The sequence below is a fragment of the Perissodus microlepis genome, chromosome 7, assembly GCF_051167445.1.
Source record: "Perissodus microlepis isolate ML-2025 ecotype Zambia chromosome 7, ASM5116744v1, whole genome shotgun sequence".
Lineage (NCBI taxonomy): Eukaryota > Metazoa > Chordata > Actinopteri > Cichliformes > Cichlidae > Perissodus > Perissodus microlepis.
In genome coordinates this window covers 57640398-57663698 of record NC_140467.1, presented here as the reverse complement: position 1 = coordinate 57663698, position 23301 = coordinate 57640398, and the positions used below count along the sequence as shown (strand labels likewise).

The following is a 23301-nucleotide window of genomic DNA, read 5'->3' as shown; positions in this document are numbered from 1 at the left end:
CAGAAAAATGACACAGTAACACAAACTGCCTGAGAGGTATACTTTCGTCTTCGACACAGCCTGGCTTTCCTTGCCTAAGCTGGTTCAACAAAACCTAAAACCCCAGTTGGAGTTGACGGGTATTGTTGGGTATGATTATCAACTTTCTGCAGAAAACCGCCTTGATCTTGATGCTGCTGTTAATTTCTAAGATTTCTAAACTAACTATAAACTGGAAACATAGCCTAAGTTATTACTGTGATTTAGCCAAACCACCTTCAGGACACAGAAAAACTGTGACTATCAGGTCAGCATAACTCACAAAGCCATTTATTTTGCTTCATGGTGCACCCCTCAGATCACCACTGGTTGTTTTTAGGTGGAGGATAACAGCTTTTAATATAATTACTGTCTGATAGCAGGTAAAGATGTAAAAAAAAAAACCGTTCTAAATAAGGCATACACCAAAATCGATGTTGTTTTGTTGAAGATAACTCAAACCCAAATACAGCAGTACGCATCTTTAGCCTATGTGCTGTTTGGTGGGGTGCACGTCTTCTAGATGGCACAATGACTATGGAGCAGTCTTTCTAGCCTTTTGGAAGTGGGACAGCCTTTTGCAGCCCCACTTCCAAGAACTGATTGAGGCTACCCAGTAAAACGGTAATAATTTTAAACATTTATTTCAGAAAAGTGGTTTTGTGTAAATTTAGCAGCTCCTGACTGAGACAACAACTCTTTAAAAAGAAAAAAAAAAGCCTGGTCTTATTAAATAAAAGTGCTTTTGACATCTTGGTTATTCCTTTTGCACATTTCTCTAACTCCCAGTTTGAATCCGTGAAACCTACTGAAATAATTCATTAAAAAGAAAAGATAAGAATAAAAAAGAAATCAACTCTGTACTCTCCTACTTCACAGGGATAAAAAGCCCTGCAGGGCACTGCTCATGCATCCTGATGACCCACTGATAATTGGTTTTGTCCATGTGATTCACATTGCGAAAAGATTGGCTTAAATTAGGCTGCTGTGATCAGCCTCTCAGCTAATAGATGTAAGAAGAAAGGGGGATTGAAGCCAGATGTAAAGAAATTATTTCCAATGAAGCATCAGAACATGATAAGCCTGACTGTGCTGTCTGCAGTGGGGGTGGGGGTGGGGGGTGAAGGCGATGGCAGTGACGGGGTGTTTTAATGAAGGGAGGCCTCAATTCTTGTCCTAATGTGGCTTTACAGCAGAGTGAATGATAGTTTGTCTCAATTGTGTTCTGTCCCAACAGCACCTGAACCTGCTGCACCCTGCAATGCCACCCGTGGGACCCAAAAATGGCAGTCGTGGCAATCATCCCGCCCTTTCAGACGAACCAGCCTCTCACTCGGCTCGGGTTTCTGGCATGCTACCGGACGGCACTCCAGCAGACGTCTGCTGCGGGCCATTCCCCGCCACGTCGCCCAGATCCTGCAGGCAGATGTACTCTGGCAGATGGGACACACCGGTAAGAAAGGGACCACTGACTGAGTCTCTGCTTTTACGCGCATCTGCTACAAAATATCATAAAATGAAGGGTCTTTTAAGTATTGCTTTTAAACTTTATTTCAGAAATCATATAGGTCAACAAAGCAATTAAATAAAGTTGTTTAAATCTCTTTTGTGTGTGCAGGTTCTGGTGTTAAGGTGGCAGTGTTTGATACAGGCCTGAGTGAGAAGCATCCACATTTTAAGAATGTTAAAGAAAGGACCAACTGGACTAATGAGAAGACACTGGATGATGGTGAGGATCAATAAATATAATGGTGAATTTCACATAACAGTGAAGCAAAGGTGGTTGTAAAAGTGTAATTTCCAGGGGAAAAAAAACCTTTTAGGCCTTTTTAATGGTGCGAAGTCAACAAATGTTGTACATAATTTTTAACAAGTCATAAGTGCCTGGAGGTGTTTAAAGAATGCTTTAGGAGAGCTTGGTGATTAATAATGGCAATGATTCATCCATCTGTGCTAATGGTTAATAGTAATGTCACTGCATTTACAATATCTAATGGACTGCATTTTATTTTTTCAAATAATGTAATATTAAAAGTCACAAACTTTCTGTCTGTGGAAGAGACAAAGAAAGATTATTATAAATTGCTTATCCTGTTTTTCAGGTCTGGGCCATGGTACATTCGTAGCAGGAGTGATAGCTAGTATGAGGGAGTGTCAGGGTTTTGCTCCCGACTCAGAGCTGCACATTTTCAGAGTTTTTACCAACAACCAGGTACATGTAATATACTACAATATACAATGCACTGCTGGTGTTGGAGTGCATTGCTGTAAAATTCATTTATACTATAAAATGTATTTGTCCCTCCCCACGTCCTAGGTTTCGTACACCTCGTGGTTCCTTGATGCTTTTAACTACGCCATCCTAAAGAAGATCGATGTTCTGAACCTCAGCATCGGAGGACCTGACTTCATGGACCACCCCTTTGTTGATAAGGTGATGCACACTTCAGGATATAACTTAGAAACATAGTTGCTTAATTAAATAAGAATGCAAAGCACAGGAAAGTTGTCTCTAAAATAACCAGGTTGATCAAAAATGCGACCACATGGTTTAAAATTTGTCTAAATATAAAAATAGTCCCCAGTCTTTCTTCCTTTATGTTACACCTGTTTGACAATGCTCTAATGAGCCAATGAGCAATAGCCAGGTCAACTGTAAGCTCAAACGGGTCAAACCAGACACATAAATGCGTGCATGACAACATTCGGACTGCTCTTTCAAGTTTTCAGTGCTCACTGATTATTACAAAAACAATATGTCAACCTTCACAATAAGTGCTGAATAGACTAACATCTGTTTTGTTGTTACAAGATCAAACGCTCTTTCTTGATTAAAGGGCAAGATGTGAATTATGTACTGAATATAATGGGAAACAGCTCTGTTTCTGAAACCTTTTTAAACAATCAGTCATCCTCTACTGTGCATTCATGTTAACTAATTAAAGCCCCTTTTAGACATGCACCCCTGAACTTGTCAGCTTCATGTCTGAGTATGAACCCTGGTCACTGCTCTCTAAAAGTTGTTTTAGTAATCTGGGTAGCTCAGACTTAATAACAAATCACTTGCAACATGCCAAAAGTCTGAGTTTATGATGGCAAATTAACTTGCACGATTATGTGTTGTCCTGCATTTTGAGTTGCTTTGAAAAAGATGATTGTTTTTGAGAAGGTGCTAAATTCTTTTCCCATATTTCAGTAGCAACACTTGTGAAATTGAGGAGCAATTTTTTTGGACATGTTTTACACTTAAATATCTTGACTTGATGGTAGGAACAGTCTGTGACAAGTCACAATAACTAGTTACTTACTATGCACATGGCACAACACGGTAATTTAATCAGTCATTCATAAGAATTTGCCCCGATGAGGAGATATGAATGATCAGTATGTAACAGTGAACTTAACTTCACAGGTTAGCTGCCACACACAATAAGAGTTTATAAGCTACAGTTTAATAATGCGCATAAATATGTTCCCATAAACACGTGTAGGATGAGGCTTCCCAAATTATCAAAGCAGCTATCACAATACAATCTGACCTTATGCGTTATGTGCTGTTAAACCTCACACACTCCATTTTTCTCTTTGCATGTTTGACTGCAGGTTTGGGAGCTGACTGCCAACAGAGTGATCATGGTTTCTGCCATTGGCAACGATGGACCTTTGTATGGGTATGCTAATATTGCTATGACAGCAGCACGCATGCTTACAGGGTTCATCGTGTGCATTAACAGGGATGAGCAGAAGAGTCTTAGTTTAGTTTCACTTCTACTCCAGTGTTGTGGTTAAAAGTGCACATGGTTCCACTGAAATCCAGCATTTTCCACATCATAGCACCATTAGTGTAAATAGATACTTGCCTCACGTTGGAGTATAGTCACTATAAAAGACTTTTTCTGTTCCTGTTTGTCTGTGTTTAATTGCAAGCAAATGCTTACTTACCCTAACAAGTTTTTATTACCCTATTTAACATTTCTTTTGTCACTACATAAAAATCACTAAACAAGCAAAGCAAGTCCTAATATTACATTTTGGAAACTGTCAGTTAAAGTTTTTTTTTAAATTTATTTTACACTAAATTAAACTGATCTTTCTCAGCACCCTGAATAACCCAGCAGACCAGATGGATGTGATCGGGGTTGGGGGGATTGACTTTGAGGACAACATTGCCAGGTTTTCTTCGAGAGGCATGACCACCTGGGTGAGTTGCTGCAAGAAAATACACCTAGAATACACACTCTGACACACACCGTCATCTTGGCAGACATCTACTCCTGAGATCTGCCCTCTGCTTTTTGAGCTAGCCAACCGTGTGGTAACTTTCTGATCCCTCATCCACATCCCATCATCCACTTACTGTAGAGTGTCTCTCTCTCTCTCTCTCACACACACACAGTTTTTTTATTTTTTTATCAGCCATAGGCCAAAGCAGACATCTGCTTTAGGATCTGATTAAGACTTCGTTCACCGATTCAGTGATGTTCTGTGCCCCCTCTATCAACGCCAGCCGAGCATGAAGAGGCTCTCACTCCCACATGAATCAAAAACACCCAAAATGACAGGCTTTTCCCCCCTACTTTCTGTCTCTGCTTCAGTGTTTGTTTTTTGCTGTTGTTTGACTTTCATAAAAGTAATTGCATGTAAAATCTAAGCTGACGCTCATATTTTAAACAGTAGTTGAGCTTTGAGAGACTGGCTTTAAATTGCCTTGCTGACTTCAACGAGTAGGCGTAATGACATAAACTGAAACACAAGTTTAAGCTCATGAAAAACAGCCCTTTCAAATTTAGAATTACAGCTTTAGGCCTCGCTTTCTAGCAAACAGGTGGTGTGTGAGTGAGATGTATACAGTAAGTGAGCAGAGAGGAGCACTTCATATCTCTCTAAAGGCACAGTGGAAACTAACTATGCTTAGGTTGCTGTCCTCAAAACTGTGTTGATACAGCATGAGCAGATTGTCTCAATATGTGTACTTTTTTGTACTCTCTGATACTGGCCTTTGTTGTTAAGTGGAAAGATCAAAATATTTGAATTGGCTGACCATTGAGAATATTTTCTTCTGTGTCTTCCCCCAGTTACTCAGGCTTGCAGCAGTTTTGAGCTGCTTTTCATCCAACCATGTTCTGCATCTGTTTCCCATTTGTGTTCAGGAGCTGCCCGGGGGTTATGGCAGAGTGAAGCCTGATATCGTCACCTACGGTTCTGGTGTTAGGGGCTCAGGGATGAAGGAGGGATGCCGCTCTCTGTCTGGCACCAGTGTGGCTTCTCCTGTGGTGGCTGGTGCTGTCACACTCCTGGCCAGGTGAGTTTGATAAACTCATTATGTTATACTGTATGAACCCGAGGTATTTTACTGGCTTTCTTAATCTGACTTTCTTAGTTCTATTAGCCTTAATAACAGCCCCTAAGTTAAAGACATACATGTTAAAGTTAACAGAGAAAACTTGCCCAAAACAACTTGTATTGGGATGAAGAGTGCTTAAAAAAAAAAAACTTTTACGATAAAATGATTCAGATTAAAGTTTTTTATAGTCTGGTTATTCCAGATGGCTACTCTTATTTTGTTAACTGCATTAGGGATCTATATCAGGCACAGTGTGCCAGCTGAACTAACCACCTGCATATCCATCTGTGCACACAGTCAGAGTCTGCACAGTTAACATGATATGTAGAGACATAATAGGCAGCATGCAGCACAGCAGGTTAAATTAAAACAAAATTATCCGATAATACAGGGAGTGCAGAATTATTAGGCAAATGAGTATTTTGTCCACATCATCCTCTTCATGCATGTTGTCTTACTCCAAGCTGTATAGGCTCGAAAGCCTACTACCAATTAAGCATATTAGGTGATGTGCATCTCTGTAATGAGAAGGGGTGTGGTCTAATGACATCAACACCCTATATCAGGTGTGCATAATTATTAGGCAACGTCCTTTCCTTTGGCAAAATGGGTCAAAAGAAGGACTTGACAGGCTCAGAAAAGTCAAAAATAGTGAGATATCTTGCAGAGGGATGCAGCAGTCTCAAAATTCAAAGCTTCTGAAGCGTGATCATCGAACAATCAAGCGTTTCATTCAAAATAGTCAACAGGGTCGCAAGAAGCGTGTGGAAAAACCAAGGCGCAAAATAACTGCCCATGAACTGAGAAAAGTCAAGCGTGCAGCTGCCAAGATGCCACTTGCCACCAGTTTGGCCATATTTCAGAGCTGCAACATCACTGGAGTGCCCAAAAGCACAAGGTGTGCAATACTCAGAGACATGGCCAAGGTAAGAAAGGCTGAAAGACGACCACCACTGAACAAGACACACAAGCTGAAACGTCAAGACTGGGCCAAGAAATATCTCAAGACTGGTTTTTCTAAGGTTTTATGGACTGATGAAATGAGAGTGAGTCTTGATGGGCCAGATGGATGGGCCCGTGGCTGGATTGGTAAAGGGCAGAGAGCTCCAGTCCGACTCAGACGCCAGCAAGGTGGAGGTGGAGTACTGGTTTGGGCTGGTATCATCAAAGATAAGCTTGTGGGGCCTTTTCGGGTTGAGGATGGAGTCAAGCTCAACTCCCAGTCCTACTGCCAGTTTCTGGAAGACACCTTCTTCAAGCAGTGGTACAGGAAGAAGTCTGCATCCTTCAAGAAAAACATGATTTTCATGCAGGACAATGCTCCATCACACGCGTCCAAGTACTCCACAGCGTGGCTGGCAAGAAAGGGTATAAAAGAAGAAAAACTAATGACATGGCCACCTTGTTCACCTGATCTGAACCCCGTTGAGAACATTCAGCTTTGATATTAATGAGTTTTTTGGGTTCACTGAGAACATGGTTGTTGTTCAATAATAAAATTATTCCTCAAAAATACAACTTGCCTAATAATTCTGCACTCCCTGTATAAGCTTCACCTTCAATCTCAAAAGGTTGATTCTGTTCATCTGGACGTAGTGTAATAGAATCAACCTTTTGGTATTTACTTACCTGGATGATTGAGCATGCATCAAGACATTCACCTTGTAACTCTTTGAAGATCACTGTAAAGTACCTTTGGCTTGGTTTTTGAAAGCATTTCGAGGTCTTATGGTTAATGCTTGTTGCTGCCATGCTATGTTTTTTGTGGGGGGGTTTTGAGTAAAAATTTAAGATTATGTGTATGAGACTGAAGTGCTGAATTATCAGCTAAGCTGGCAAGCTAGTCACATTACATTCATAAACTGTATGGGAGTGCACAGATATGGTTACCTGTTAATTTGCGCTAGATAAGAGGCTAATAAATACTATAATTAGACTCACCAGCAGAGAAGCACTTCTGAGATGGGCCGTCCCACATACTATATCAATTAAAATAGCACAAACATGGTGGCAAGGGTCACTTTGGAAGCCTAGCAGACAGGTCACTGTCAGTCATATCAGCCACTTTAACCCTCACTTGTAACTAAATGGATGATATTTAAAAACCTCCCCTTTTTTGTACTCAAGGTTTAAATGAGATTCTTATTAGCGTAGGATGACACCAGAAGTTACTAGTAGTGTAAGACTAAAGTTTGATGAGGTTTAATTACCTCCAGTGTCATAATGCCATATGAGCAGACAGTGGTATGTGTAATGAAAGTCTTTTGCAACAGCAAAAGTCAGCATGCACAGAGCAGGTACAGATGCAGAGTATTCTCATCAAGAACAGATCAAGCTGGCTAGTTAATGAGGAGGCCATTCGGTTCTTTACAGTATGGGGGGAAAAAAACAAAAAAAATATGGAGTAATGTTGTCAGGTAATTGAGTCATGAATGCATGCCTTCTGGTGCCAGGACAGTCATTAGACGCTGTGATTACTCTTAGATGATGTGTGGAGCTCTCTGAGGCTCTTCTGTTGTAGCGGAAGTGATGATACTGAGAAGCAAATGTGCCATTAGAGATGGTTGACATCAGAGGTTACAGGGACATAATACTGAAGTGAAATCTGGTTTAATAACCATGGTTTTGTAATCCTGCATGAGCCAGCAGTGAAATGTGTCCCTGTTTCACTGTGTCCTCGTGTTGTTGAGCTGTAACTGAACCCATTTGTGAGCTCATATTGCTGAAATCAAACATCATCCTCCCCTTGTTGACAGCAGTCATCCCCCCCTTTCTCCCAGACAAGACAGGCGCACTGCCACACACACCAACCCATCCCTCATCTCTCCTCCAGCAGTGTCCTGAATTTGAAGCTTAGGAATGTGACACCAGCAGATTCACAGAAACACAGCCTGTCCTCTTCTGTCCTGCAGCACTGTCCTCAACCGGGAGTTGGTGAACCCAGCCTCCATGAAGCAGGCTTTGATTGCCTCAGCTCGTAGACTGCCTGGGGTCAACATGTTTGAACAAGGCCACGGGAAACTAGACCTGATCAGAGCCTACCAGATCCTCAACAGCTACAGACCTCAGGCCAGGTAAACGTCTTATCGCATTTTCAAAAATGAGCACTGACGAAGACGAGTTAATGGATTCACAGCCCGTTCACACACAGCAACAAGAGTCTGTTCAGCTTCATTTTAGTGTACATAAATATTTTCCCACGCTTGTAGGCGTATGAAAAACAATTACATAACACTAAAGGAGGCCAACCCAGTGTTGTCACAGGACTGGCTCACACTGGCAGAATTTGAGTCGCTTTTTGAAGAACTGCATGACTGACATTCAGTCTACAGAGTATCAAATACTGGCAGTTGGCTTGCAGTGAGGCTCCTGGAAGTTTGGAGCTTGCTCCGTCCTGAAGGACAGAGGTAGACTTAGTCTGCTAGTTCAGTTTTCATAGTCAAAGGTGGGTCAATATTTGGCTGAGTCTTCCTTTATTGATATTGATATTGATATTGATATACCTTTATTAGTCCCACAAGGGGGACTGTCTCAAATCTGTCTCAAACTCCACTTCTGCAGACCGAAGTTGACCCCGTACATTGATCTGTTATTAAATATCAGACTGCGTCAGGTCCATTCCACTAATATGATCATTTGGGCTGTCGCCATCTGGATTTTGAAATAGTAGAATTTCATTCAACAAAACTGGAGCAGAGATTTCTTGGATAGGCTGTACCACACAAAAAAACATTAGTTGACTGTTGATGTGTTTTTAAAAAATGTTCTATATTAAATGTATATTGAACGTTTTTTTTGGTTGGTTGGTTGGTTTTTTGTACCACTAATTTCATTGTTGAAGTTGTTCATTTTAACTTTAGAGTCTGTGGGGATTTATTCTCTTTTATAACTGAAGCATCTTTATTTATTTTTTGCATTGGTTTAATTTTTGAGCAGCAGAATTTCCAGCATGCCTCAAATTGATCTGAGATGCTTTATATATTATTTAGCTTTTACATTTAATAAGGGCTGACATCACCTCAATTTTCTCTGCACCATGATTGGATCCCAATATCCAAATTAGTCTGCTGGAGTTGAGCTAACATGGCATGACCCCAGTCAAACTTTCTATGTTTTTCTGTAGAAAAGTACTGGGACACAGTGACATTAAACATACAGTCTTTGGGAATGTGCTTTTTTTATTTATTCTTTTATAATATTTTGTTTTAGTAACTAGTTCTTGTATACCCTTGTTTTTGCATCTCTACCTTCCTGTTGAGTGTCATTAGAATTTGTGCTTTTCTCCTCCCAGTCTTTCTCCCAGCTACATCGACTTAACAGAGTGCCCATACATGTGGCCTTATTGCTCTCAGCCCATCTACTATGGAGGAATGCCCACCATTGTCAATGTGACTATTCTCAACGGCATGGGTGTCACCGGCAGAGTTGTGGACAAAGTAAGCAAAGAATCCCCACACAGGCTTGCATTTCCTGTAAATAAATGGCGCTGAAGTGCTTTAGAATAATAAGTGAAGGAAAGTTGTATCACAACTCACCGGGATTTGACATCACGATGATCTAATGGTTTTCTAAGCCGACTTAAAAGTTTCTCCCTTCTGTTTAGCCCATCTGGCAGCCTTACCTTCCTCAGAACGGCGACAACATCGATGTGGCCATCTCATATTCACCGGTGTTGTGGCCGTGGGCCGGATACTTGGCTGTGTCCATCTCTGTGGCCAAGAAAGCAGCGTCATGGGAAGGGATTGCACAAGGTCATGTGATGGTCACAGTGGCATCACCTGCAGAGAACGACGTGAGTCACTGTGCTGTCTTCTAAGTAGCTTTAGAGCAGCGGTTGCCAACCTCTTTGTCTGTTTTCTTAACACATCTGGTATCTTTTACCAGATGTGTTACTTCAAGTGTATATTTAGTAATTACATAGAAGTTATTTACATGATCTCAGATTAGTTTTTTTTCTATAACTAATCACTGCTCTACAGACATTACTCATCTGCCTTCCTGATCTTTTTCACTCTTTTCAGTCGGAGGTTGGAGGGGAATTGACCTCCACAGTCAAACTGCCCATCAAGGTAAAGATCGTGCCGACGCCTCCACGCAGTAAGAGGGTGCTTTGGGATCAGTACCACAACCTGCGCTACCCTCCTGGCTACTTTCCTCGCGACAACCTCCGCATGAAAAATGACCCATTAGACTGGTTCGTGTGTTCAAATAAAGCCTTTTCACTGAATCTTTTTAGTTTTCCTTTTCTGTGCTTTTGATTAGTATTCTGTGTTTTCAGGAATGGGGACCACATCCACACTAACTTCAGGGACATGTACCAGCACCTCAGAAGTATGGGGTACTTTGTTGAGGTGCTGGGAGCTCCCATCACGTGCTTTGATGCCAGTCAGTATGGTACGACCACCGAGACTAAAAATCGCACAACAAAATGAGAATGTTTCTGCTCCCAAACAATGGAGCTCCAGGCAGTCGTTAGAGGCTTTTCTCCCCGAGTGTTCATTGTTTATGGTTTAGAAAAAGATGACAAACTAAAGGATTATTTGCTCATGTGTCCCTTCAGGCACACTCTTGATGGTAGACAGCGAGGAGGAGTATTTTCCTGAGGAGATCACCAAGCTGAGGAGAGACATCGACAACGGTCTGTCGCTCATTATCTTCAGCGACTGGTACAACACTTCTGTCATGAGGAAGGTCAAGTTCTACGACGAAAACACCAGGTATTAAACTCAGTGGTATGACAGTGATGATTGAGATAAGAGAATAAATACGGGCTTATGTTTTGTAAATAAATTTATGCGCGGCTTTTACTTTTGTTGCCCAGCTGTGAATTTAACAGAATCCCTGACACGTGAATTTTGTTGGATTTTCTGGCAGTGAACACGATTTTGCACATGACAAAAAGGATTGTTAGTCATTGCTGGTAGTTTAAATTTAATTCTTTTGATGTAGTGTTTTGTTTTATGTCTTGTTCTGTGCAAAAACACAAATGTGGGAGCTTTTCAATGCTGGTAAATGAGATATAGTTAATGTGCTTCACCAGGATGGTGCCAGTTCACAGCAGCAAGGAAAAATCATCAGTTGTAGAAAGTGGTAGATTCCTCTATAAACATCAAATGTTTTAATACATTTGACATAAACTGCTGTCAACTTTTTGAAAACAGTTAATGGAAAAACATTTGTAAGGGGATGCAGTACATCAGTCTAGAGCAGCTCTACACCCTTAATAATTGCAGAACAGGTTGATAATTGGCGCAGAGTGGTTTGGATTAATTTTGCTCTTAATAGAATGACTTGTGCGGAAAAAATATTTTGCATCAGTCAGTTACACTCTGACTGATTTCTCTCATTTGAGAATCTCTATGCATGTTTTTTCTATTTCTGTTCCACCTGCACACTTCACTGATTAAACAGCTGCTTCATGTCATATAATGACTGCATGGTAAATTCTGTTGGGTACTGTACTGTATCACAGTTTCTTTTCATCTGCATCTATGCATCCTCAGTCTGTACATCATACGACCTCTTGAGTCGTCACGCAGAGATTACAATTACTCACCAGTGATTTCTACTCCCGTTATATCCTACCCAAGCTGTCACTCAGTATCCGCAGGATTAAAAGTCTTTAACTCCGTTAAATATAGGCTTTGCGGCTTCCAAATATTATGTTGAGTAATTCAGTTTTAATTGAATGGCATTGGTTCATGTGAGAGCTTCATTCACAGCTGCCTTTTCTGGGCAAAACAACCCAGAAGACTGTACAGGGAACCTAAAAAGCAATTCTTGTTTTTATGAAATAATCCGCCAATGTAAAGTTTTGTCTGTATTGATATTGAAAGTATTTTTTTAGCATTACTATTATTTTATGAAAGATATTCACAACTTGGAGAAGATTTTAGTTAAACTGGTTTTTGATTAATTGTTCTCAAAGTTGTTGTTTTTTTTCATGTGGCTTCTTATTTTCTTAGATCAGTCCTCTGCTTGTTAAGTTGAAAATATAGTTTGTTTAACCTTCTCATAACCATGTGGGATTTTTTTTTAATTAATTTTTTTTCTTGCCTTAATTTAATGATTGTGGTGTGATTTTTCTTTATGCAACCTCTAGGCAGTGGTGGATGCCGGACACAGGGGGCGCTAACATACCAGCTCTGAACGACTTGATCTCAGTGTGGGGGATGGCTTTCAGTGACGGCCTGTACGAGGGGGACTTCACCTTAGCTGATCATGACAGTAAGCCATAAAAGCAGCCTTTTAATTTTCACACATGTATCTGTTTAAATTTTATTTCATATATTTATTTAATTTTTTATTGAAGATAAAGCCTATTTTGTCTTTTTTCTTTCACTCAGTGTACTACGCCTCTGGCTGCAGTATTGCTCGTTTCCCAGAAGATGGAATAGTGATTGCCAAGAACCTAAAGGACCAAGGTGCCAGCACCCCTTTAAGAGTGTTTAACCTGGTTTAATGTTGGCCAGCAGCCATGCTAGCTGACAGGCCACTTTTTAATCTGTGTTTCTTTAGTTCAGATGTAACACTCTGTGTGTGTTTTCACAGGTCTGGAAGTGTTGAAGCAAGAGACCGCAGTGGTGGAGGGTGTTCCCATCCTCGGACTGTACCAAACGCCTTCTGATGGGGGAGGTCGTATCGCTCTGTACGGAGATTCAAACTGTATAGATGACAGTCACAGGCAGAAAGGTAGCTCCTCTGCGTGTTTTTGCACAGGTACAGAGAGAAAATTTTACTTACTTGCTAATTATTTAAATGTATATTTCACAGACTGCTTCTGGCTGCTAGATGCTCTGCTTCAGTATACTTCCTACAGTATGACCCCTCCAAGCCTCAGCCATTCACACAGCAGAGTGGCACCTCCCACAGGTGCCGAGCACCCACTGCCACAGAGACTGGAAGGTGAGGAGGGACAAGGCCTGCATACTATACTGAGATGGTTTCTACTCTGTTAAATTTTTCTCGTCTTGAGCATTAGCCATATGTGTTGTAGATTCTGGGTTTACCTCTACATTGTCTTGACCGATAGCTACGTCACATAACTAGAAGAAAATGGAAAAACCATACAGTTTATTTTAATTACGTCACTTAAGCCATTTAAAATCACTTAATTTAGATTTCTAGTGCCTTAATACTATACTGCATGTTAAATAATCACATAACACCAGAAAACCCCCACCCATCTTGCACGTGATTTATACTTCTGCTTCAGATCTTGATCGTAACTTACGTCAGCGGTCCCCAAACTTTTTTGCTCCACGGACCGTTTTAGAAAATATTTTCACGGACTGGCCATTAAGGTGTCACGGATAAATGCAACAAAATAAAATGATACAACCAGGACAAAAACTGTGGTATTTTGTAAAAATAATAATAAACGCGAATTCACTGTGTAATTGTGTAACTTTACTAGCAGCGTTCTCCTGAAATGCGCCAACAACATTGAGAGTAGCATCCTCCTCTCTGCCCCTTAATGCTCTCTGGTCGCTATGGTAACACGTAAATATTTCTTTAAAGATAAGACACACAACTACAACACAGGAAAAGACCCAGAGAAACTGAGTTAACGATAAAAAAAAACAAAAACCCTGAAAACCATAAATTTCACACCTGAGCGTCAACTCTCACAGCCTGGTACCAAACGACTCACGGACTGGTCCATGGCCCGGGGGTTGGGGACCGCTGACTTATGCCATGTCCCAATTGTAACCCTACACCCTAAAATTTGTGCAACCCAACGTGCACCTCCCGATAAATGCATACAACAACAACTTGAATGGTGTGGAAGGATGCCGTATAGGGATGAAAGAACAGAATGCAGATTTCATGTGCACGTCTAAATCAAGCTTCAGTCGTGCTTTTCGAAGCCTCTTATTATAGAGTCACGCCTGCTTTATGCTATGATTCACCACTGGCTGAAATTTACAAACATGAAAACTCCTTGGATGTAAAATCAGTGATAGAAAGATTAAAAACTGATCTTGTTTGGAGTTGTTTGATTTGCTATATCAACAGTCTTACAATAGGACTAGTTGGGACACTTTCAAAGTTCAAGGTTTTTTGCTCCAGCTCTACAAGTGACCTCAAGGCTCTCGCACTACATCTGTAATATGAGTAGATGTTTTACTTGACGTTTTTGGTACTCTGCTTTTTCTCTTTCTGCAACTGCCTTTAGGGAACCATCTCTACCGGTACTCCAAGGTTTTAGAGGCCCATCTCGGAGATCCGAAGCCCCGCCCACTACCGGCCTGTCCCCATCTGTCATGGGCAAAGCCTCAGCCAGTCAATGAGACAGCCCCCAGGTAGGTTCCTCAAGCAGCTAAATTCTCTGGTCAACGAAACTGCATGTCCCAGTGCTCACTTGCCACTCAGACTTTATTTTCTTTGTATTTTATTTCATTTTATTTTGACAGCTGCATTAGCTCATGCTGAATTCTTTCTTGTCATGTTTTTCAGATAGTCTAGAGAATATCACAGTCTAGTTTTCCTTCTGAGCATGTTGCTGTCAACATTTTCATAATTTTTCCTCCTCACATCACTGTATACAGAAAGAGCCCAGCGGGGGGTGGGGGGCCAGATTTAACTGTCACAGTGATGCTTTGAAGCAGCTCATTTCAACAGTCAAACATGGATTTGCTCTCTTTCCTGTCACCAAATAGAACAAGTGTAAATATGAACTTAAGAATGAGGGAGGCAAGCAAAACACAGACATGCGTTTGGATTCAGTTTCTCACACTCCTTTGTTTTTTTTACCTCTTTTTTTGTGCTCCCAGTAATCTATGGAAGCACCAGAAGCTTCTCTCCGTGGACCTGGACAAAGTGGCTCTGCCTAATGTGAGGGCATACCGTCCCCAGGTCAGGCCTCTGTCACCTGGAGAGAGCGGGGCCTGGGACATCCCTGGAGGTAAGACATGAGCAAAATTTTTAAAATGCAGCTTTTATCTTGAAAAGAATATTAATGAAACGCATAAGGATACATTTATTTATTTATTTTTAATTCATGAGACTTGTCCTAAAACACAGACAAAACACTTTCAGTTTTAAAAGTACAGCTCTTACGACTAGTCACCCTATACATGGTCACATTGACTGTCCTCAGTTTAAAAAAAAAAAAAAAAAAAAAAAAAAAGAAAAGAAAAAAAAGTACAATTTCCAAAGTCGGAGCTATTTGAACTGAACATCTCTTTGATGTTCAGCAGACCTAGCGTCACCTTTAGCACTAAAATACCTGTGAAAAGCATCAGTTAGGTCAAAACTTGATTTAGTGCATCGTGATTTGCATTTAGACTGGTGTGTCTGCATTGCTCTGACACAACTGCTGAAAGTTGCCTGATCCTGTTGGACTCCAGGCTAATAAATAATGAACAGTGGCTTCTATTATTAGGAAACAGGAAAGAAAGAAGACTTCAGACCCGGGTCTAGTAAAATATGATGAGAGCTTTGAAAAATGAGGAAACGTTAGAATCTACATTGGCAGAAGGAAGGCTTTTCTTTTAGCATTGTGGGCAGTGCTACAGCCCTTTTCTTGTTGTTTCACAAAGGTTTTATACTGTGTCTGGCATGTAACTAGCACACATCACAGATTGCTACAATGTAAAGATAAATTTCTCAGAAGATCCACTTCAGGGTACAACATGAATATGCGAGATTCGGTATAGTGCTCTAAATATTAAGCTTGACTCAAAAGGTGAAACAAAGCAAGTGTCCAGAGACCAGCAAATAAAGTTGGAGAATAACGTCTTTCTTCCAGCAGCTGGTAATGCTTTTCATTAATTCATTGGGACAAGCGATGTGACGTAATCAAGGGTGTTCACACAGAAGAAATCTATCTTGAATGTCGAGACTAGAGAATGAGAAATTTCAGTGAAGTTTAGATGTTGGTAAGAATGACAGATGAAGTAACTGTTAATGATGCAAACTTCTGTCAACTGACGTGAACAAATGACATGGATACCAGTGGAAATAAAAAAATATATATATATATTGTTGACTGACATATGACAGGGGTTAAATACAGGGCAGGCCATTTATATGAATACAGCGTAATTAGCCTTATTCTTTCATGAGTTATTTACAAGTTTCTGACCACTTATAAAATGTGTTCAATGTGCTGCCCATTGTGTTGGATTGTCAATGCAACCCTCTTCTCCCACTCTTCACACACTGATAGCAACACTGCAGGAGAAATGCCAGCACAGGCATCCAGTATCCGTAGTTTCAGGTGCTGCACATCTCGTATCTTCACACCATAGACAATTGCCTTCAGATGACCCCAAAGATAAAAGTCTAAGGGGGTCAGATCGGGAGACCTTGGGGGGCCATTCAACTGGCCCACGACAACCAATCCACTTTCCAGGAAACTGTTCATCTAGGAATGCTCGGACCTGGCACCCATAATGTGGTGGTGCACCATCTTGCTGGAAAAACTCAGGGAACGTGCCAGCTTCAGTGCACAAAGAGGGAAACACATCATGTAGCAATTTCAAATATCCAGTGGCCTTGAGGTTTCCATTGATGAAGAATGGACCCACTATCGTTGTACCCCATATACCACACCAAACCATCACTTTTGTTGGTCCAACAGTCTTGGAGGGATCCATCCAATGTGGGTTAGTGTCAGACCAATAGTGGTGGTTTTGTTTGTTAACTTCACCATTCACATAAAAGTTTGCCTCATTACTGAACAAAATCTTCTGCGTGAACTGAGGGTCCTGTTCCAATTTTTGTTTTGCCCATTCTGCAAATTCTGTGCGCCGATCTGGGTCATCCTCGCTGAGATGCTGCAGTAGCTGGAGTTTGTAAGGGTGCCATTTGTGAGTAGCTAATATCCGCCGAAGGGATGTTCGACTAATGCCACTCTGCAGTGACATGCGGCGAGTGCTACGCTGTGGGCTCTTGCTGAATGAAGCTAGGACAGCCACTGATATTTCTTCATTAGTGACAGTTTTCTTGCGTCCATATTTTGGCAAATCCAACACTGAACCAGTTTCACGAAACTTAGCAAGCAGTTTGCTAACTGTAGCATGGGAGATGGGTGGTCTCGTAGGGTGTCTTGCATTGAAATCTGCTGCAATGACCCGGTTACTGCGTTCACCAGATATCAACACAATTTCGATCCGCTCCTCACGTGTTAACCTCTTCGACATGTCAATGGCTGTGAACAAAGAGAAACTTGTAAATAAGTCATGAAAGAATAAAGTTACGTTGAAACCAAGCACACCATTGTTTTTCTTGTGACATTACCAATAAGTTTGATGTGTCACATGGCCCTCTTCCTATTGAAAAAACAAAAGTTGTATCCAAGATGGCCGACTTCTAAATGGCCACCATGGTCACCACCCATCTTGAGGAGTTTGCCCCCTCACATATACTAATGTGCCACAAACAGGACTTTAATATCACCAACCATTCCTATTTTATTACGGTGTATCCATATAAATGGCCCACCCTGTACATTACAGGGTTGCTTGCAGTGTCCAATAGTAACTTACAATGTGGATATGAAATGGTTTGGCTGGTGGAGGAAAAAGCAAAATAAATTACTGCCCTATTAGACCATCTACAGCAGAAGAACAGTACCTGAAAGTCATGTCCATAAGAAATTGATTATCTTGCCCTTTGGTGGATCCATCTGCTGCTTGCCGACGCCTCGTCAGAAATGGTCTCAATGGAAGGGTAGTTGTCAAAAAACTTTTTAGGGATGGGGAAACAAGGAGAAAAAGCTGACATATACCCAATTGCACAAGAATTGTGCTGAAAATCAACAACAGATAACAATAGTATGCAAGTAGAAAGTCAGGAAAGACTACAGCCTTCTGTAAAACACGGTGGAGAGACTGTCATATTTCGGGGCTGCTTTTCAGCCAGTGTTATTGGGGAGCTTAAAACTAAGTACTGAAAAAGTACCCTCAATTTGATCCACTTTGCAATCAATACTTAGCATGACAGTGGTCCCAAACACACTGCCAAATCAGTAAAAAAAAACCATACATAAATAGAAAAGACACAATGGAGCACAATCAGTCATGGGTCGGCCTCCCCAGGGCCCGTGAGATCATCTTCACAGAGAGCTGAGGCAGCGAACATCTGAAAAAGAGCTTTAAATGTCCTTTAAGACGCCTGGAGAATTATTCCTGAAGTCTACTTACAGAAATGGGAAAGGTTGTTTAAGAGAGTTCAGGATATGTTGAAGGATGAAGGTGACTTGCTGGAATTGTACAAACTCTGTATTTCAGTACTAGTTTTATATTTGCATTTTTCAGTAGTTCTGTACCTATTTCCTTTTTTTAGTACTCTATACTAATGTGGTACTAAGATTTCTAATGTTTAAAATACTTTTAGTCAAAGAGCTTCCACAGACAACAATCATTCATCACTTCAACATCACCTAACATTTTATTTAAACAATAATGAGTGAGAATAAAGGTGGTGACCTCTGCCCTCTCATTCCTTTTAGGAATAATGCCTGGCCGCTACAACCAAGAAGTGGGCCAGACCATCCCCGTGTTTGCCTTCCTGGGAGCGATGGTCGTCCTCTCCTTTTTTGTGGTCCAGCTCACAAAGTCCAAGAGCAAACCCAAGCGCAGGAAACCTCGCATCAAACGGCCCACGTACCTCCAGCAGCAGCAGCAGCAGCAGACGAGTGGGAAGAACCCCACAGTTTAGCTGCATTGTTGAACTGCAGCTGGATTGCTGGGTTTACCTGCAAAACTGAGACGCTATTAAAAGGAAGACTTGTGTTGACGAAGGTTTGGAATTACATGGAGTCTTAATGAACTGCTGAGGCAGACATATGGCTGTCTTTAGACTGAAGCCTGGCGGACGTGAACCTGCTCCAGGAATTTTTTGGAAGCAGAAACATTTTTTGTGCCTCCTGTCTGTTTGAAGCTGCTGGGGGTGTTTTTATGTATTTGTGGACCATTGAACAGTGTTACACACATGATATAAAACACACATGGTCCTAACAATGCCTGCAGACGTAGTGTCCACATTTCAGTTTCTCTTCTTTGACCCATTTCTTTATGAATGAAATGTGTTTGACTTTTATATTTATTGAATTTGCCAAGCCCAAACACATTTACTAAAATACAAGACACACGTACAAATACAAAGCTGTTAGTGGAGTTCCAAACAGAAACGCACACACAGACACATGAAGTGATGCTGATACTTTCAGCATGAGAGCCACAGGGTGATTACGTTTTCTGTCAATGGTTTTATAAGTCCTGCCCATAACTGTTAAAAAGAAGTCTTTTTATGTTTTGTTTTGGGTTTTATATGATGAATGAACTGTGGTTGGGCGTTCTGTTGATGACATCCTGCCTGATCTCATGGTCAGCACAGTAGCATTGACAGAATTTTATCTCATCAATTAAAAAGCATAATCAAAGTGACCCGATTCTTCCTTTTAACTTTAATAATTTTATTAGTAGCTGATTTTTTTTGTTTTTGTTTTTTTCAATAATGCATATTTCATATTTTTTAGAGCAGTTTGATCTATGAAACTGCACACTTTCAATCAATGAAAAACATTTTTCATTCTTGTTGCTGGAATTTGTCTCTAAGATATGATCTACAGTGGTGCATCTACTAAGACAACTCTTCTGAAATGCAAAACTTGCAGATTTTTTTAAAATGTAAAAATCTGTAGTTGTTAACCCTAACCACTCCAGGGAGTTCATCAGACATGGCTGAGCACTCTGTAGTCAGGCTTCATATAAACTTGTCATGCACTCAGCAGCACTCCTGACACCTTAAAGAGAGTTCTTTGAGGTGAGGTGCAGATTTGCTCACCAATTAAAACATTTTTAAGTCTTACATTTATATTAGCAGGGGAACAAATGGAAAAATGCATGCACATGTGATAAAGGCAAAGAATCAGCAGTGTGCAAACTGCTGTTTCTTTTCTTTGCTTCCATGAACAACCTTTTTGAACCTTTTTGGTGGTTCCATTAGTGGTTTTACTTATTTTATTTTATTTTTTTGCCTTTTTTATGTAATGTCCACTGCTGCCTGTTGGGACCAGTAGAAAGTCTGGTCCAATGGTTACAGCTGTGCATCATGCATTTGCTTCTTTTTCTGTTTCCATCCTGTGGATGCAGTTTAAATGTATGCGCTATTCCAAAAATCAAGGATGGTTCAGTCACACACACACATCTCACAAAGCTACCTACGTGAAAAGTAATTTCTTAAAAGCAAAATACCTGGAGAAATGGCGCAAAATCAATAAAAGGTTCCAGAAGGTTTTTGTAGGGGGCATGTTTGATCATTCAACAATAAACATTTGGAGGTGGCAGACAGAGGTTTATTGATGTGCCAAAAGGTCACCATCCACAGGTAGATTGGGGGACTATATTGTTCCTGTCTTTACCCGCTCTGACCTTTAACTGCTAGACCACATAGATGTCCTGGTGACTCGAATCCTAATTTGAATAAAAATAAAACTGAGCTGCTTAATCAGCATTAAAAATGCCATCATAGCTTTAGTCTTTGTATTACTTGCATTTTCTTGCACATTTTCTCTCCACTGTGCTGCAGGTATCACAAAGAACTGATGAAACCTACGTACCTAACATTTTGGCTCCAGTCACCACGAGCGCTAGAGAGTGATTAAAAAGTGGAGGTTAAACCTGTGACATGAGGCAGAATGCTGAGAAGAAATAATTGCATTCCTTTCCGAGGAGTAATCACAGATTGACTGGACTAATTCCACACCACTCATGGGTTTAGTATTGGTATTGGGCTGAATTCAGTGATGCAGGCTGATTTCATCAGAGGTGATGTATGCCGGTGTGCTGGGGGCTCTGAGCTTTGGCTCTTTATCCAAGCCTAATAGGCCAGATCAGCCTGTGAATCTGTCACCAGTCTTCTTGGATGATGGCTCCACTTAAGAACTAATCTCCCTCGGAACCTTGGGAAACTGGGAAATGACCCCGGAGCCAGCTTGCCGTGCTAACAAGATTTGGGAAAGCTGGTGGTGAGTGGAGGTCACATGCCCTTGTTTCCTCCAAGGTTCCCAGATGCCAGCACTTCCTGTTGGGTCAACCAGGTTGTAGGGTTATAGTCTGAACGAGCAGTTGAAACATATACTGGGGTGGCTCTGAGCTGAATTCTCCAAATGATCCATTGGTTCTTCCCTTATCACATCCTACTAGCATCCAGCATGACACGCTGGCTGAAATCTAAACTCCTGCTCCTCCAGCTCTCCCAGCGTTTCAGCAGCCACTTTCTATATAAGCTTTCCTCCTGCGTGTTTAAGAAATATGCACCAAATCATCTGAATTACCCATCACATATACCTGGAAGCTATCAGAAAGCAGCCAGTGATGACGTCTAAAAATATGCTGCCAAACCTTTGGTTAAAAATTTGAATCAGACGATTTCTGATACTTTTATGTGCCCACTAGGATCCGTTACTAATTAATTTCCCATGTGTGTAGCTGGTGAGTCAAACCAGGGCCATGATTCTTCCTCACATCTTATAGCTGCTTTGTAGCATTTTCTCTGTTTGTGCTGTGTCTTGCATCTGTAGCATTTCTCTGCTTGGAGCTTGTCCAGGCCTGTGATACCTAAGCTGTGAAAGGACCCCCATTAACACAGCTCCGCTCATTCATTATCTCCATGCCCAATCCTGGTGGCAGGCTCGTTAATTTTCAAAGGAATTTGTGAGATCAATTTCCTTTTCCTCAGTGTCTGAATCCCAAACACATGGGTTATGCATGCAAATCAACAAATTGCTTGTAGCTTCTACCTCTCTCCTTTCTTTCCCCCCAGAAAGCTGGCTTTAAACTCCGGGGTGCAATCTGTTACCCTGTGACTGCACCGCAGGAAATTGATTTGTGTTGCTTTTTCATTTTCATCCATGAAATTAAAAGTCAAGAAACTCAATTTCACAAGTGAAATAAAGTGACATATAAATTTTGGAAGGGATGAGTTCAAAGAAAGTGGGTTTGGCTTTTGTACCCCTGAATCAATCCTGTGCATGAAATTTACAAGTTGATGCTCCCATGTTATTTCTGCTGGACATATGTAGGCCATTCAGAACTGTCTTCATGTTTACTTCCCCTTCCAGACCAGACAACCTGCTAACTGAGGCACCGCGAACAAAAGCAGACAAAAGCATCAAAAAGAGGGAATGAGAGGGAAGACGGAAAAGGGGATACAATGGCGGCATGTTTAGAGAAAAGAACGTGCAAGAAAGCTTTCAAAGAAAGACTGGCATCTTCCATTGATCCTCTGCTCCAAGCAGAAAACACTAATGGAGAGGCCAGATCCATAGGCTACGTTCACACTGCAGGTCTTAGTCTTCCTCATCCACTCTGTTTCCAGACTTTCACTGTCTTTACCAGTCAAGGACATTTAGCCCTCACAAAGACCCCAACCTCCAGGATTCATTCTAAGATGCTCCCTAGCATAGATATTCCAGCCTTTTCTTTAATTCTGTCCACGCACACATACTGGCTGTTTGTTGTTGTGTGTATATATTCAGGTTACTGAATTGAGAACCTCAACTTGACTTTTTTTTTCTTTTTTTTTATTACGAACATATTATTAAGGTTAGTTAGACATTTCACACTATTGCTGTTCAGTTAGAGCGTATTTCATTGCGTACTACATTTTCTACTTTACTGCCAGGACCTTTAGAATAAGATATAGACTGAGAAAATATGTCATTTTTATTACACGAGGTAAAAACAAATGTAAAAAAACCCCATTTGTTTTCAAATAATTTGCCACATTGAACGCTTTCTAAATAAGTCCTCTGGCAGATTAAATATTACTTTTTTTTTTTTTTTTTTTTTTTTAACAAAATAAACCAAAACAAAGAGGAAAGTCTTGGGAAGATAACAACAACAACAATATGAAAGTGATCCATTGGATTAAGTTAAAAGACAGGTAAAAAGTTTCTGAGCAGCACCTGAAGGCAGCAGCAGCAG

At 40.9% G+C, this 23301-nt stretch overlaps 1 protein-coding gene across 1 annotated transcript in view; it reads left to right on the top strand.

Annotated features, from left to right (window-relative positions):
- mbtps1 (membrane-bound transcription factor peptidase, site 1) overlaps positions 1-19758 on the top strand; it is a 28098-nt gene extending 8340 nt beyond the window's left edge. Inside the window, exons 4-23 of the mRNA XM_084936233.1 lie at positions 1256-1471; positions 1637-1747; positions 2121-2230; positions 2336-2452; positions 3622-3689; positions 4117-4219; positions 5169-5320; positions 8275-8436; positions 9654-9798; positions 9966-10154; positions 10384-10556; positions 10641-10756; positions 10923-11079; positions 12465-12589; positions 12709-12786; positions 12914-13054; positions 13136-13267; positions 14541-14667; positions 15139-15269; positions 18822-19758. Of these exons, the coding sequence (XP_084792359.1) occupies positions 1256-1471; positions 1637-1747; positions 2121-2230; positions 2336-2452; positions 3622-3689; positions 4117-4219; positions 5169-5320; positions 8275-8436; positions 9654-9798; positions 9966-10154; positions 10384-10556; positions 10641-10756; positions 10923-11079; positions 12465-12589; positions 12709-12786; positions 12914-13054; positions 13136-13267; positions 14541-14667; positions 15139-15269; positions 18822-19030 (2762 nt within the window). The 3' untranslated portion in view covers positions 19031-19758. The remainder of the gene's footprint in view (positions 1-1255; positions 1472-1636; positions 1748-2120; positions 2231-2335; positions 2453-3621; positions 3690-4116; positions 4220-5168; positions 5321-8274; positions 8437-9653; positions 9799-9965; positions 10155-10383; positions 10557-10640; positions 10757-10922; positions 11080-12464; positions 12590-12708; positions 12787-12913; positions 13055-13135; positions 13268-14540; positions 14668-15138; positions 15270-18821) is intronic.
- The last annotated feature ends 3543 nt before the right edge of the window (positions 19759-23301 follow it).